General features: G+C 46.2%; 2 protein-coding genes across 2 annotated transcripts in view; one reads left to right on the forward strand and one right to left on the reverse strand.

Annotated features, from left to right (window-relative positions):
* WDYHV1 (WDYHV motif containing 1) overlaps window positions 1–15,248 on the reverse strand; it is a 227,869-nt gene that overhangs the window by 27,774 nt on the left and 184,847 nt on the right. The gene's annotated exons all lie outside the window — the stretch shown is intronic.
* Window positions 5,988–15,119, forward strand: KLHL38 (kelch like family member 38). The gene is made up of 4 exons (XM_029222559.1): window positions 5,988–6,196; window positions 6,909–8,262; window positions 13,202–13,307; window positions 14,638–15,119. The coding sequence occupies exons 1-4, from the start codon at window positions 6,111–6,113 to the stop codon at window positions 14,925–14,927; spliced, it is 1,836 nt and encodes a 611-aa protein (XP_029078392.1). The 5' UTR covers window positions 5,988–6,110; the 3' UTR covers window positions 14,928–15,119.

Raw genomic sequence — 15,248 nt, forward strand, 5'->3', positions numbered from 1 at the left:
TGGTACATATATACAATGGAATATTACTCAGCCATAAAAAGGAACGAAATTGGGTCATTTGTAGAGACATGGATGGATCTAGAGACTGTCATACAAGTGAAGTAAGTCAGAAAGAGATAAACAAATATCGTATATTAACGCATATATGTGGAACCTAGAAAAATGGTACACGTGAACCGGTTTTCAGGGCAGAAATCGAGACACAGATGTAGAGAACAAACGTATGGACACCAAGGGGGGAAAGTGGCAGTGGTGGTGGTGGTGGTGGGATGAATTGGGCGATTGGGATTGACACGTATACACTGATGTGTATAAAACTGATGACTAATAAGAACCTGCTTATAAAAATGACATTCTTTTCTCCCACTTAAAAAAAAAATGAAATAAAGAGTCTGGAAAAGGCAAACAGTCTCCAGTGTCAGTCTCTGTCAGGAAATTCCATTCTTATTCCTCTCTGCCTTTCCTGATAAGGGCAGGGGAATAAGACTTATCCCTGCCCTCAAGGAGCTACAAGAGAGCTACAAGGAGCTAGAAGAGAGGTGAAAATACGTTATTAAAATTCAGCCTGATGTGAGAGCTTTTCAAAGATGTGTGTATAAAATTCCCCTTTGGGGGTGACCCAGAATTCACGGTGGGAGGGGAGTGAGGTGGGAAGGAGAAAGGTTGAGGAAGGCTTCCCTTCAAAACACTTAAATTATTAACTTGTCTGTCTACCAGATTGTGAGCACCGGAAGAGCAGGCACCTTGTCTTACTCAATGGATAAATGGATAGATGGATGGATGATGAATGGATGAATGGATAAATGGATGATGGATGGTTGGACAGACAGATGGATGGACCCTTAGTTAATCAGACCAATTCAATTGGTCTTGCTCAATTCACATTTCCCCTAGGGATTCTAATTAATCCTACTTCTAAAGGATTAAAGTTCATCCTCCCAACAGACCTTCCTCTGTAGGTCATTCACTTTCTATACCACAGCAGCAAATTGCCAAACTATGCCTCAGTGGCCTAGGGAGAGTCATGTTCCTGTCTAAATTCCTATCTCCCCATCAGGGAGTGCCTGCCCGGGGGAGCAGAGACGCCAAGGCAGTGTATTATTCTTTGTGACTCACAGTGCTAAAACAGGAGAATAAGAATGTATCCTTGATCGTATTATTTCTTTATTCCTGATTTGATTTAGAGCTCAGAAAGCTGGTTTGTGGCATAAATGATGTATGAAGTAGACTTTAGTTTGTGGGGAGAAGTGGGACCAGACAGCCGGGTTATGTACCAACCATCCCCTAGCAGCCCTGACATCATCTCTGTTGGCCTTTTTTCCCCCTTGCCCTCCCTGGGGGAAAGAAAATATGAAGATATTTTCTGGCAGTGGGACAGCATGGAGGAAGAGTTGGGAATGCAGTCATTTGCACAACTGGCCTAGTAAAATTAGCTAGGCTTTTAGCTCTCAGAGGACAGTCGTCATGGCAACCCCAGAATCAAGGAGCAGGACGCCTTTTGGCCATTGTCTGGAGCACAAAGTCCTTATTCAGCTTTCCACAAGCTGGTTAAACAAACATACCCAGACAGATAGGTACAGACGCTGATAGACAGGCACTCACAGACACAGAAAAGTTTTAAAATCACACAGCAAGGGGCAAGTTCCTTCCTACAGCTTTTGATGACCCAGATCACTGAAACCGTATTTGTCTGCTCCTCAGTTTTGTCCTGCACCTGCAGACTGTGGGAAGTGGAGATACTCTGATGCCATCAGAGGACAGTCTTCCAGGTCTCAAGGAGCTGTCCCAAAGCCTTTAAGTGTACATATGTCCCTTATTGAAACACAGGTCCTGGGAACTGTCCCAGCCATGGTTCACTGGTTAGTGTGAAATAACACCTTGCCTTGAAGGGTTTTAGGAGGACTGGACATGTGTGATATAGCACATTTTGTGGCTTCCTTGTCTGTAGTTGTCAGACGTGAGGCTGACCTGAGCCAGCAGCACTGCCTTTCCATGGGAATCCAGGCCCAGCTCACCCAAACAGGAAAGAAACCGAGGCCTCCCGAGTCCAAGCAGCCTGTAATATCAATGCAAAACTCTATGGGGAAACTGAAGGCTTTCTGAATTTACTTAAAAGGGCAAAATAATAAGAATACCAGCTGGCAGCTTGACTGGTGTTCAGACCAGAGCCTCTGGCTTCAGGCCAGAGATGTGTAGAATCTCTGAGGAGGCCCCTTTGCTGAGGCTCAGCCCCTAGCATTCCCTTCTCTGGCCTTTTCAGGACACAAACCACAGGTGGGGGTTAGAGAGGCACAGCTCAGAAGTCACCTGCCCATATCTTCGTGGCCAGGTGAGAAAGTACAGAAAGGTTAGGTGACTGGTCTAAAGACACACAGCCTGTCCATGACAGAGCCTGGACTGGAATCCAGGACTCCCAAAAGCTGAATAGGTAATGAGGAACATAGCAATTGCTCAGGGCAAAGGAAACAGGTAGAGTGAGTAGGAGACTAAATTAGATGCTGAAAACTGGGCACCAGGACCTACTGGAATCTCATGAGATTATTTTCAGAGTAATGGTATAATACTAACCAAAATTTACTGTGAAACTACATTGTGCCAGCACTTTACTAGATGTTTCTCATACATTATTTCTCTGTGACAAGGTTATCCCCATTTAATAGATGGAGAAACTGAGGCTGCAAAAGTGGTTACCAAAGGTGAAGGGGAGTGGGACAGATTTGGGGTATGGGATTAAGAGATACAAACTGCTATTATAAAATAGATAAGCAACAAGGATATATTGTATGGAACAAGGAATTATAGCCATTATCTTGTAATAACTTTAAACGGAGTATAATCTGTAAAAATACTGAATCGCCATGCAGTAAACTAATATGACATTGTAAACCAATTATACTTCAATAAAAAAAATAAGCTACCTGCCCAAGACCACATAGATGCTGAGGGGAAGTGTCAAGATTCTCCCAAGTCTTCATGCCCTCGAAGCCTGACTCTTGACTCCTTATGACAACAACTTTCATCACAAGGAGAGGTAAGGAGCTGAATGTCCTCATTTATCTTAAGTTCCCATATGTTCAGACCCTAAACTAAGACATCTCCCAGAGAAGGTCAGGACATAAAATTAAGACAAAGAACATAAAACTTTGGGAGACAAATAGATTCATGAATTGAAAGTAGCCGGCTGGGGTTACACGTGGTGGGTGATAGATACATTTTTTGGATTGGGCTTAGTGTTATATGTGTGTGTTTACTAGGAGGTAAACACCAAGATTATTTGTGTCTTTTCCTTACGTTTAATGTAGAGCCGGAATTCTCCTAGTAGGCCAGGCCAATGGAATGGGGCCTGTTTTTTTTAAACTTTAGAATCCAAAGGATTTATTAAAGTTGGTCAGACATTGAGGCTGCACACCAGGGCTCGTCTGAAGACTTGACAGGGCTGGATTCCAGAAGGTCTAATTAGTTAGAAAACGTAGGGGAAACTTCAAGATTCCTGCCAATGGGTGGAGCCATGTTAGTTGCCCTCACAACAAACTCTTGGCTTGCCCACTGGCTGGAAGAGAAATAATATAGTCATTTCAGAACAATAAGGAAGTTATTTTTTCCTTGTGCTGACTCTGAGGCCAAGGGCTAAAGCACTAGCTTTGGAGTTGAGAAGACCTCAGCTCAGTTCCCAACCTTGAACTCAACTCTTGCTCTGTGGTATAAAGCAATTATTTTACTTTTCACTTCATCATGTTATTGGATTTGATCAAAATGAGGGACATCCAGGGCTGCTCCAGAGCATGGTTTGCATTGCAGTCTAATGGACATGCACCAAGCTGTACACGGCAGCTCTGCTAAACTTATACAGCAGGTGGGGCATGAAGGCCACCCAGCAGAACTCTCTCTCTTTCCCTAGTCTCCATTCTGTTACGCTCAATTCAGGAACTATATATAATTCACCCACTATGTGTCAGGCACTGTGCTAGGTGCTGGGGACAGAGAGACAATTAAGACAAAGTTTTTGCTGTCCAGACACTTCCATTCTAACAAGAGGGACGCAAACAGGCAAACATAATTGCAATGAGGGTATGAGGCATATACTATTGGAAGTGTGCAGAGGGTGTGGAAACAGTACAGAGGAGTACTGAGTACTGAGAGGGTCGAGGAAGACTTTCAGAGATGCTGATATACAAACAACGTTTTGAAGGATGAATAGTAGTTCAGAAGTGAAAATGGAAAGGACAGCAAAGGGAAGAGTACATACAAAGGCCCAGAAACGCAAACAGAGGGACCTCAGGCCCTTTCAGGAATTTGGCTACTTGCTCGTATGCCCCCAACACGGCTCAGAAGTGCAAGAACAGTCACCAGTTCTGATAGCTGTACAAACAGCTGCTCTCTCCAGCTCCTTGCTTGTACCTCCAAGGGTCTCTGATCCACTTGGCTCAGATCTTTTGCTCCTAATTCCAGCCTCCAGGCGCCTGGCCCCAACGACATGGGATGGATGTTTTCCTGACCTTGATTTTCTTCTGGGTGTGATCTACTCTGTGATCTGCCACTATGAGAGACACTCCCCCTCCTCCCACCATGCTCTGTGGTGCCCTAAAGGCCAGCCCAGCCCAGCCTTCCCAACAGGGACCAGACACATACAAGGGTCTGCAAGTTGTCTGAAGGAGCTAGAGTGAAAAATATAAGTGGGACAGGGAAGGGGCAGGAGACCAATATGGTTCCTGCGAAAGAGTATGGACTTTATCCTACAGACGGGGGAGCCACTGAAGGGCATGATGCAGTGGTGGGGGGAACGTGGAGACTGGCAGATTCTGATTTGTCTTCTTCAGGGTGACTCTGGTGGTGACGGGGTGGATGTACCGGAGGGAGAGACAGGAGCAAGGGGAAAATCAGCGCAGGAGGCTGTTGCAATAGTCCAAGCAAGACTTGAGCAGGCGAGAAAGCTGGGCTTCACTGCCATTCACTGCTGGTACCCTCAATCGGGACCTCCCTGGAGGCAGGGGCAGAACAGACCTGGGGTCCCTTTAACTCATCCTGGTTGTTCTATAACCCTCCATCATGGTTCTAACTCTTACATTTGAAGGCTGCATCCTACTCCATCACCATCATTGCTCTCCTCTCCTCCTCCCCCTCCTCCCCTCCCCCCCCCTCCCCTCCCCCTCCCCCTCCCCTCCCCTCTTCCCCCTCCTCTTCTTCCTCCCCTTCTGCCCCTCCTCCTCCTCCTTCTCCTTCTTCTTCATTATCTCTCTCTCTCTCCCACCCACCCCCTCTCCTGGAGCAACATATTTTGCCTCCTTCCTCTAGCACAAGCCTCCCTGAAGGGAGAAAACGGAAAAATAAAACAGAAAAGCAAATCTGAACTATAACAAACTAACTGAAGAATAGTCAGCAGGGATCTTGTGAGAAGCAGGTATGACCCACAAGACTACTGCCCTTGCCACTTTAAAACAGAAGCCCCCGTCATAAGGAGGATCAATAAAGGTTTGGTCTTTCCCACGTCTAGAAACTCTGGGATGCTCCACAAATATTTAAAACAAGTTTCATCACAGACACCATCACCTTGGAGCCTGGAGGAGGAACTCTCAGCCCTCTGCAACGATCCTGCCAGCAGACAGTAGGAAATAGAGACCCACTAAACAACACCCTTGGGCCCATGTTCTGGCTTCCCTGTGACCATCTGCCACCTTCAACTTGCCCAGGACTATCTTCAGCGACTTTCCCCAGGTCACGGCAACCTGTTTACAGACATCTAGAATTCCCAGGCACTTTTAGGACAAGGGACTCGGGATGTGTCCAAGTGGGCAGCAAAGTCTTCTCTAAGAGAAGCCGTTCCTCCAGATCTATTTCTGCCGATGTAAACACTTGCCAAAGAAACAAGGCATGTGGGCATGCGCCGGCGCTGCAGGCCCTCGGGTTGCTGCAAAAGGCAACTGGAAAGTCACATGTCATAACAGTGGAAAGTACATATGCAACTATTCTTAGCCCTGGAATGTATACACTGTCTCCCTGCCCAGCAGTTCTTTCACAAAGGTCTAGAAAACTGTGGAAGTGCCTTCAGCATAAACAAATCCAGAATTCTCCCAGGACAAATTATTTGCCAACTGAAGGAAAGGCCTGGGTTTATGGCTTCATTTGGCGCGAGAGGTGGAAACTCTCCGGAGGGACCAGCCGGAGCAGGTATCGGTGGATGTCACTGCAGCAAAACAAGGTAAATAGCTCGAATGTTTAATTCTTCTGCAGGTAGACGGGCAGCCAGATGTCATCCAATAAACCCTGTCCAGGGTATTGTTTGGTCTCTGCTTTCTATTTACCTCATTTTAAAAACAAAACCCACAAGACTCTGTGAAGTCATGCTTTAAAAAAGAAAAAAAAAAATCTCAAAGGTCCACTTTCATCCCTCATTTCTGTCTTGTTACAGAGGCCACACCCCCAGAATGACATCTGTGGGGAATGACTAACACCCAGAAAGATGTTTAGATGAGTTTACTAAATAACAGACATGCTGAGAAGCTGGAGAAAGTTCACAGACTTCTGCTGGTCAAATGCACAGACTGTCATCTTGCTTCAGGTTAACATTTCAGACCACGTGACCATTTGCCACCTTCAACTTGCCCAACTTATCCAACCACCTTTTCTTTTTTTTTTGGTTTTTCTTGTTTTGTTTTGTTTTGTTTTTCTCAGATTGTCCGCAGATGCTATTTGCCTGTTACCTTTGAGAGCAATCGTAACCTAAAAGAGAGGTGTCAGCTGTGAGGCCCACGCCACAGGTGGTCTCCCTTTCTGGTCTTCACTGAGCCATATTCTTGGCAATACCCACAGGCGTCTTGGTTGAACGGACATAGGTGCTCTAAGTCTTGGAGCCGCCGCAGCTAAACCCTCCAGCACGTGCTCCCTCTCGGGACTTCTCCCCATCTCTGTAGGATGGACGAGGAATCGCCAGATGGGCTGCTCTTCAAAGACCATGACTTCTCCTCTGACTTGTTGAGGCAGCTCAATGGCTTGAGGCAAAGCAGGATCCTGACTGACGTGAGTATCTGCACGGGGGCCTGGGAGATCCCCTGCCACCGCAGCGTGCTGGCCTCCAGCAGCCCCTACTTCCGGGCCATGTTCTGCAGCAACTTCCGGGAGAGCAGAGAGCCCAAAGTCCAGCTGAAAGGCCTCGACTCCGCAACTCTGGAGCGGATCATCCTGTATGTGTACACGGGCGAGGCACACATCACAGTGGAAAGCGTCCTGCCCTTGATGGAGGCCGCCTCCATGCTGCAGTACCCCAGGCTGCTTGAGGCCTGCTCCTCCTTCCTCCAGAGCCAGCTGGCCCCCAGCAACTGCCTGGGCATGATCAGACTCTCTGAAATCTTTAGCTGTGAGACCCTCAGGAAGAAAGCCAGGGAGGTGGCCCTGACGTACTTCCCAGAGGTGGCCGCATCGGCTGATTTGAAGGAGCTCTGGGCCTTGGAACTGATAGACTACCTGGGAGATGACGGGCTCTGTGCGGAGGAGGAGAAGGTGTTCGAGGCCCTCATGGTTTGGATCAAGCATGACCTCCAGACCCGGAAGCAATACATGCAGGAACTGTTCAAGCAGGTCAGGCTGCAGTACGTCCACCCAGCCTTCTTCTACCACTTCATCGCCAACGACACCCTCCTGCAGTCCTCGCCCCCCTGCCAGACCATCTTGGAGACAGCCAAGAGGCAGATATTTTCTCCGTACAGCACCACCAGTGCCCCGGGCCTCCAACCTCTGTGGCATGTCCCCCCAAGAAACTCTTACCAAGACTTCCTCATCCTCTTGGGTGGAAGGAAGGACAACCAGCAGACCACCAGGGACGTCCTGCTGTACGACGGACAGACCGGCCAATGGCAGAGCCTTGCCAAACTCCCGGCCCGGCTGTATAAGGCCTCGGCCGTCACCTTGCACCACAGCATCTACCTGCTGGGAGGCATGGCGGTGGACGCGGGGAACAGTGTGCCCAGTCCCAAGGTCTACATCTTCTCCCTGAAATTCAATCAGTGGAGGTTGGGGCAGCCCATGCTGGCAGCCCGCTACTCCCACAGAAGCACTGCCCACAAGAACTTCATCTTCTCCATCGGGGGGATTGGAGAAGGACACGGGGTCATGGGCTCCATGGAGAGATATGACAGCATCTGCAACGTCTGGGAGAGGATGGCCAGCATGCCACTGGGGGTCCTCCACCCTGCAGTCGCTGTGAAAGACCAAAGACTCTACCTTTTTGGAGGAGAGGACATCATGCAGAACCCTGTGCGCCTTATCCAGGTAAATGGTCCCTCCCACCATGGCTACACATACACATATGCACACACACACACATATACATACACAAATACATGCATATACATATACACACGTGTACATGTACACTGCATACACAAACACATACATATATATACATACACATACATACATTCTTGTCAGTTGCAGGGGAAGGAGAAAGGAGAGAGGGAGAGAAGGAAGGAAGGAAGTTAGGTTAATTTCAGCCAGATTTTATCCATTTATGAATTCTTTTTGTATAAGATTAATACATACAAAGGTACATCAGATACATCTAAAGGTTCTACCTAGAACACATCGAATGCCAGATAGTGAAGTCCTGTAGGAATATTGCAGATGCTTCTAACCAAAATCAGTAAGGCCTTAAAAGAAGACTCCCAAGCACTGGTCCACAGTCTGTTACCAAATCCCCAGGAACCTGATCTCAGATCTGCTGAATCAAAATCTCTATGTATGGGGTCTTGACATTTACTGTACAAACGTTTACAGGAGATTCTAAGGCACAGCCAGGTTGTGGAACCCCTGCCTTAAATGATAGGTAGATGCTAATTTCACTAACAAGCTCTCTGAGAAGTGTGATTAATAAAGATCAAAATGTCAGAATACTGGGTGTTTTCCACCTTGACACAAGCTCTAATCTCTGCAGTTCACCTAGATATGAAAAACTTCAAGCCTCTACGTGATATATAAAGATAATCAAGGAGGCCCCTGAGATCTGCTGTGTTCATTTAGAGGAGTTATATTGGGTGCCAACCACAGAGAAGGCCCTGGGGACATGGACATGAGCAGTAAATCCCACTTACCCTCCAGGAGCTTATGAGACAACTGCAATTCAGATGCTGAATAGAGGGGTGCTCTAAGAGCATAAGGGGTGCCCTAAACCAGTCTCGAGGGAATCAGGGAGGGTGTGAGGGTTCAGGGAACTTTGGAGGGAACTCTGTGAGGTTGGTTTAAGCTGACTTGAGCAGAGAGGCAGAGGAAGAGAGAATGTAGGTGAGGATGAAAAGTAAAAGAGGAGGAGAGGGCTTCCCTGGTGGCGCAGTGGTTGAGAGTCTGCCTGCCGATGCAGGGCACACGGGTTCGTGCCCTGGTTCGGGAAGATCCCACGTGCTGTGGAGCGGCTGGGCCCGTGAGCCATGGCCACTGAGCCTGCGCGTCTGGAGCCTGTGCTCCACAGCGGGAGAGGCCACAGCAGTGAGAGGCCCGCGTACCGCCAAAAAAAAAAAAAAAAAAAGGAGGAGGACGCACAGGGTGGACAGAGGGCTCTGACGTGGACAGAGATGGGCAGGCAGCTTCTCTGAGCAGAAGAGCCTGCGTCTGGAACAGGAGTCACAGTCACCTGCTGAGGGAGGGGTGGCGTTCCCTGGTAAGGGAACAGCTGGCACGAAGGCCCCGAAGCAGAAAGGGGCACGGCCCTTCGCCTGGAGGTGCCGAAAGCATGACCAGGTTGCAGCAAGTCTGTGCACCAAGGCGGAGCTGGGGATGGTCAGTCCCCCCATAATCTCTCTCAGCCCCCTTCCCAAGCCACGCAAGCAACCCCCTCCACCAGACTGCTGCCCCTGAGACCCCCCTACAGAAATTCCAGAACATTCCTGGGGGGATGAGTGTGGAGATGAGGCTCATCTGGCAGGGCTTTCCAGGCCTTGTCAAGGAACTGGGGTTCACGCCTAAGAGCAGGAGGGTCGGTGAAGTTGTCAAATTTGCATTTTTAGAATCTCCTGGACGCTTTGTGGAGAAGGCACTGCAAGAGGCCTGAGTGGACAAAGGAAGGAGAGTTGGGAGATTCTTCTAGAGGTCCAGGCAAGGGATGATGGCGGCTCAGACTAAGTTGGTACCAGTGGAAACAGAGAAAAGTGATCATTTCAATGCAATCCTTTTCTTGTTTTTCTCTCTCCTTCACTTCTCCAGCCCATATTGTCGACTCTTCGCTGACCATCTAGGCAGATTCTAAGTCTGTTCCAAATCCCACTCATTTACTTGAGCCAAGGGAGACATGTTCTGATCCCCTCCAAGCTCTGGCCACACAACACAGGTGTAATAAAGAGCTTCTGTGTAAAGCTAGAGCCCCTCCTACATTTTTTTAAAACGATTTTTCAAAATAAAGTCAACAACTATGTTGATGATTTCACATTACAAAATTGTTACCGATTCCTAAGAATAAATACAAAGCTCAAAAAAGCTTTTAAGCTACCTCATCAAGAAATGCTTAGGACGATTAAACAAGAAGCTTAAATAGCCAAAAAACGAAAACCAAAACACTAACATGTGAGAGATCCTTTTACACCGCAGTCATGAGAAGGGGAAATGGGGAAAGTATTAATTTGGAAGCTCTTCTTATCTACTTAGCATTAGCTTTGTAATGGAAATTGTACTCATTCAGATATCATTCAAGATGAATGCTTGGGGTTACTTGATGGGGCAGGTTAGATTTTCAAGTATAGGTTCAAAGATTTCTTCATCGGATGGTTTATCTGCACGCAAGCATTCTTTTTAAGGACGAGGCTGCTATGGCGCTACTGTGCAAATTGTGTGTGTACGCGTACCTTTCTACCTGGCCTTCTTTCTACCCCTATTGCTGGATGGCATTAAGCAAATCCTTTACCATAACAAAGTATCACTTCCTCCATGGGTCAAAGACCATCCTTTGTTGTCCTTGCCTCATCCTCTCTGGTGGTATGGTGAGGATTGTGAACAAATGTTTAATCTATTTTTGAAACCATCCCCAAAGCTAATAGAGAACAGAAAGCCAGGAGCCATTTACTCAAGTAAAATGCAACCAGTGTTTGCTTTTCCTCCAAGGATCTCATGTTTCCAAAGAGTGTTTCCTACATATTTGCAGATGAAACCATGAGGCTTGACAGCCATTGTGGTTGCCCCTGTCTCTAGCTGTGGCCTCCTCTATGCTTCACCAACTTTAAGGATGGACAGAGACTTCAAGAGGGCTTCGGTCTTGAAAGCCTCCATCAAGAAAGCCACACCGAAGAAAAAGGAACCGTCCTACACTGTTGGTGGGAACGTAAACAGGTACAGCTGCTATGGAGAACAGTATGGAGGTTCCTTAAAAAATTTAAAATAGAGTTACCAAATGATCCAGCAATCCCACTCCTGGGCATATATCTGGAGAAGACCATAATTCAAAAAGATACATGACCCCAGTGCTCATTGCAGCACTACTTAACACTAGCCAAGACATGGAAGCAACCTAAATGTCCATCAATAGATGAATGAATAAAGAAGATGTGGTATATATACACAATGGAATATTATTCAGCCATAAAAAAGAATAAACTAATGTCATTCACACAACATGGATGGACACAGAGATTATCATACTAAGTGAAGTAAGCCAGACAGAGGAAGACAAATATCATATGACATTGCCTATCTGTGGAATCTAAAAAAAAAAAAATAACAAAAAAAGATACAAATGAACTGACTTACAAAACAAAAACAGACCCACAGATATAGAAAACAAACTTAGAGTTATCAAAGGGGAAAGCTGGGGTGGCAGGGGGATAAATTAGGAGATTGGGATTAATATATACACACACATATATAAAATAGGTAACCAACCAGGACCTACTGTATAGCACAGGGAACTATACTCAATATTTTGTAATAATCTATAAGGGAAAAGAATCTGAATTCAGTTATATATATATATATATATATATATATATATATATATATATATATAAAAAACTGAATCACTGTGCTGTTCACCTGAAACTAACACAACATTGTAAATCAACTATACTTCAATTTAAAGAATCTATAAAAGGGACTTCCCTGGCGGTCCAGTGGTTAAGACTCTGCGCTTCCACTGCAGGGGACACGGGTTTGATCCCTGGTCAGGGAATTAAGATCCCACATGCTGCGGGGCATGGCCAAAAGTACAAACCATCACCAAATATCTTTAAACACTACTAATACTGAAATAAAAGCAAATTAAAATAGTAAATGCTTTTTTTAAATTTAAAAAAAAAAAAAGAAAGAAAAGCCGCATCTCCATGGCCCCAAGCAGAGCCACGAGTGTGGTGGATAAAGGCACAGATTCTGGGTTCAATCAGACCAGCTCTCCTACTACTCTAGCTGTGTGACCTTGAGCATGTCATTTCACATCTCTCAGCCTCAATGGTCTAATCTGGAAAATAGAGGGAAGTAATTGTATCTACATCATAGGATGGTTGTGAAGATCAAATTTGGTAAAATGATAAAGTATAAGGCCTTTAATATGGTGGCAAAAATATTTTGTACAGAAAGAATTTCCAGTCAAGAATATTGGAATATTTTGTTCCTTCGTTTCATCCTATATCTCTTGTGCTAAATTCTGCCAGTAATGCACTAATCGGCATTTGACACTTAAACTTTAAACTGCGGGATCTAACAGGAGCACGTGTTCCGGGCATCATGATTTGCTGCTCTATTTCAGACGAAGGCCAAGGAATCCTGCCTCCACCTCTTTGCTCTTTCTTCCTTTTCTCATGCTTACTTTCTTCTAGGATTCTAATGACTTTCAGGCATGACCTGTTGTTCAAAAGCCTTCCTCTTTTAGCCCTAAATTTATTCTTGGCCCTAAGAGGCTCTCGGATACGCTGGAACATTTAGAAATTTAAACATGAGCCAGAAATAAAAATGATTGAAAAATCACTGGTTTTACGCATGTCCAAGTTGCTCCATTTCTCATTGAAAGGAAAGAAATGAGCCAAGCAAGGTAAGCAAACACATACTACAAACACTTAACTCTTTCTGTTATTTAATTATATTTTGTTTACTGATAGTAAGATAACTACATTTTAAGAACTGGGAAAAAAAGTGAAAAGAAAGAGAAATCACCGCTCTTTCACCCTCTTAATTACTATTTCTATCTTTTAAAAACGTTATCACTTTAAAATGCAGTGCCGTGATTATATTTCTCTGTCAGGTTTATCACATTTCCAGAAACACGTGGTTCAAAATGGAGACGAGAATGATCAAGAATGTATGTGCCCCTGCCGTGGTACTTGGGGAGCGGATTGTCATCGTGGGAGGTGAGTTTTAACAGAAGATCGAGAGGCTGGACACGAACTTGGCATCTCCCATGGGAAAATGGTCACTGATGTTTTTCTACGAGACAGTCTTTCTTTTTCTTATAAATTTATTTATTTATTTATTTTTGGCTGCGTTGGGTCTTCGTTGCTGCGCGTGGGTTTTCTCTAGTTGGGGCGAGCGGGGGCTTCTCTTCGTTGACATGCATGGGCTTCTCATTGCGGCGGCTTCTCTTGTTGCGGAGCATGGGCTCTAGGCACACGGGCTTCAGTAGTTGTGGCTCGCGGGCTCTGGAGCGCAGGCTCAGTAGTTGTGGCGCACGGGCTTAGTTGCTCTGTGGCATGTGAGATCTTCTTGGACCAGGGATCGAACCCATGTCCCCTGCATTGGCAGGTGGATTCTTAACCACTGTGCCACCAGGGATGTCCCAAGACAGTCTTTTTAAAAGCACATAACTGAACCACTTTGCTCTACACCTGAAACTAACACAACATTGTAAATCAACAACTCCCCCACATAAAATTAAAAAAAATAAAATAAAAGTACACCCATCCAACTAGGGGAGTGTGGATGACTTGACAAAGCTCTTTTCTCATCCAGAAGTTTCTCCTTGTCAAACAAGGAATGAAATAATGAACATATTTCACAGAGTTGTGATCATAAAATGTGCTCATCTATCTAAACCACTTAGGACTATCCCAGACCTGGGGCAAATACTCAGAAAAACATTTGCTGTTGTAAATAAGATTAGCTGCTAAGGGATCATTTCTCTGTAATTGTAGTATAATACTATGGTTAAGAGGGCTGGTTTGGGGGTCAGATAGACCTGGGTTCAAATTCTGACTCTGCCACTAACTGGCTGTACATTCTTAGGCAAGTTATTCATCTCTTTGTGCCTCTGTGTGCTGATCTGTAAAATGGGGATCAGAAGAGTACCCACCAGATAGGGCTGTCGTGGGGACCCACTTCTGAGTTCCCAAAGGCTCCGTCTTGGGATTGTTAAAGCTCTTGGATGAGCATATGAGAAAGATGAAAAAGCTAACAAGGCTGAGAAGGGCACTGGAATCTCTGCTCTCTATCTAAGAACGAATGACATAAGTGTTGCCCTCACTTCGAGTTAAGATGCAGAGACTGAAGTCAGACGGATCTGGGTCCAAATCCCAGCTCTGCCACACACAAGACCTTGGGCAGGTTATGGAAACATTCCATGCTTTAGCTCAGAGTCCAGCCTCAGGGTTAGGCGATGACAGAGATCAGACAGGTCCCTGGACCGCTGACCTCCAGTCCCAAATAAGCATCGCTGACCCTGTCGATATGCCATTTGTTTTTCAGGTTACACAAGGAGGATCCTTGCTTATGACCCTCAGTCCAACAAATTTGTCAAATGCGCAGACATGAAAGACCGGAGGATGCACCACGGGGCCACGGTGATGGGGAACAAGCTCTACGTGACGGGTGGGCGGCATCTGACCACGGACTGTAGCATCGAGGACTCGGCCTCCTTCGACTGCTACGACCCTGAGACCGACACCTGGACGTCCCAGGGGCAGCTGCCTCATAAGCTCTTTGACCATGCCTGCCTCACTCTCCGGTGCATCCCTCACCCCTCCACCACCCCCTGAGGCCCATGAGAAACTGAGAAGTCATCTGTCCTAGTCAAGATGCTCTTGTTGCAAGAGACAGAACACAGCTCCAAAAAGCTTAACCCTGGAAGGGTGTAGGGAGAGCTCACAGAACTGAAAGTTCCAGAGCCTGGAGGCCTGGGACCAAGCATACTGCTGACAGAACACTGTCTCTCTGTCTCTGTCTCTATCTCTGTCTCTGCCCCTCTATCTTTTCTCTCTCCCTTTCCCTCTCTCCCTCCCTCCTTCTCTACCTCATCTCTGTTAGGCTCTACTCTACAAATAAGCTTCTTTATCCACACAGTGTGAGAACAATGGCAA

This window comes from Monodon monoceros, unplaced genomic scaffold (assembly GCF_005190385.1).
Source record: "Monodon monoceros isolate NGI ecotype Baffin Bay Population unplaced genomic scaffold, NGI_Narwhal_1 Super_Scaffold_14, whole genome shotgun sequence".
Taxonomy (NCBI): domain Eukaryota; kingdom Metazoa; phylum Chordata; class Mammalia; order Artiodactyla; family Monodontidae; genus Monodon; species Monodon monoceros.

Coding starts and splice junctions, on each gene's coding strand:
- KLHL38 (XM_029222559.1), top strand. CDS start 6,111: ATGGCTTCATTTGGCGCGAGAGGTGGAAACTCTCCGGAGGGACCAGCC. Junction 6,197..6,908: donor TGTCACTGCAGCAAAACAAG/GTAAATAGCTCG, acceptor CCATCTCTGTAG/GATGGACGAGGAATCGCCAG. Junction 8,263..13,201: donor ACCCTGTGCGCCTTATCCAG/GTAAATGGTCCC, acceptor TTTCTCTGTCAG/GTTTATCACATTTCCAGAAA.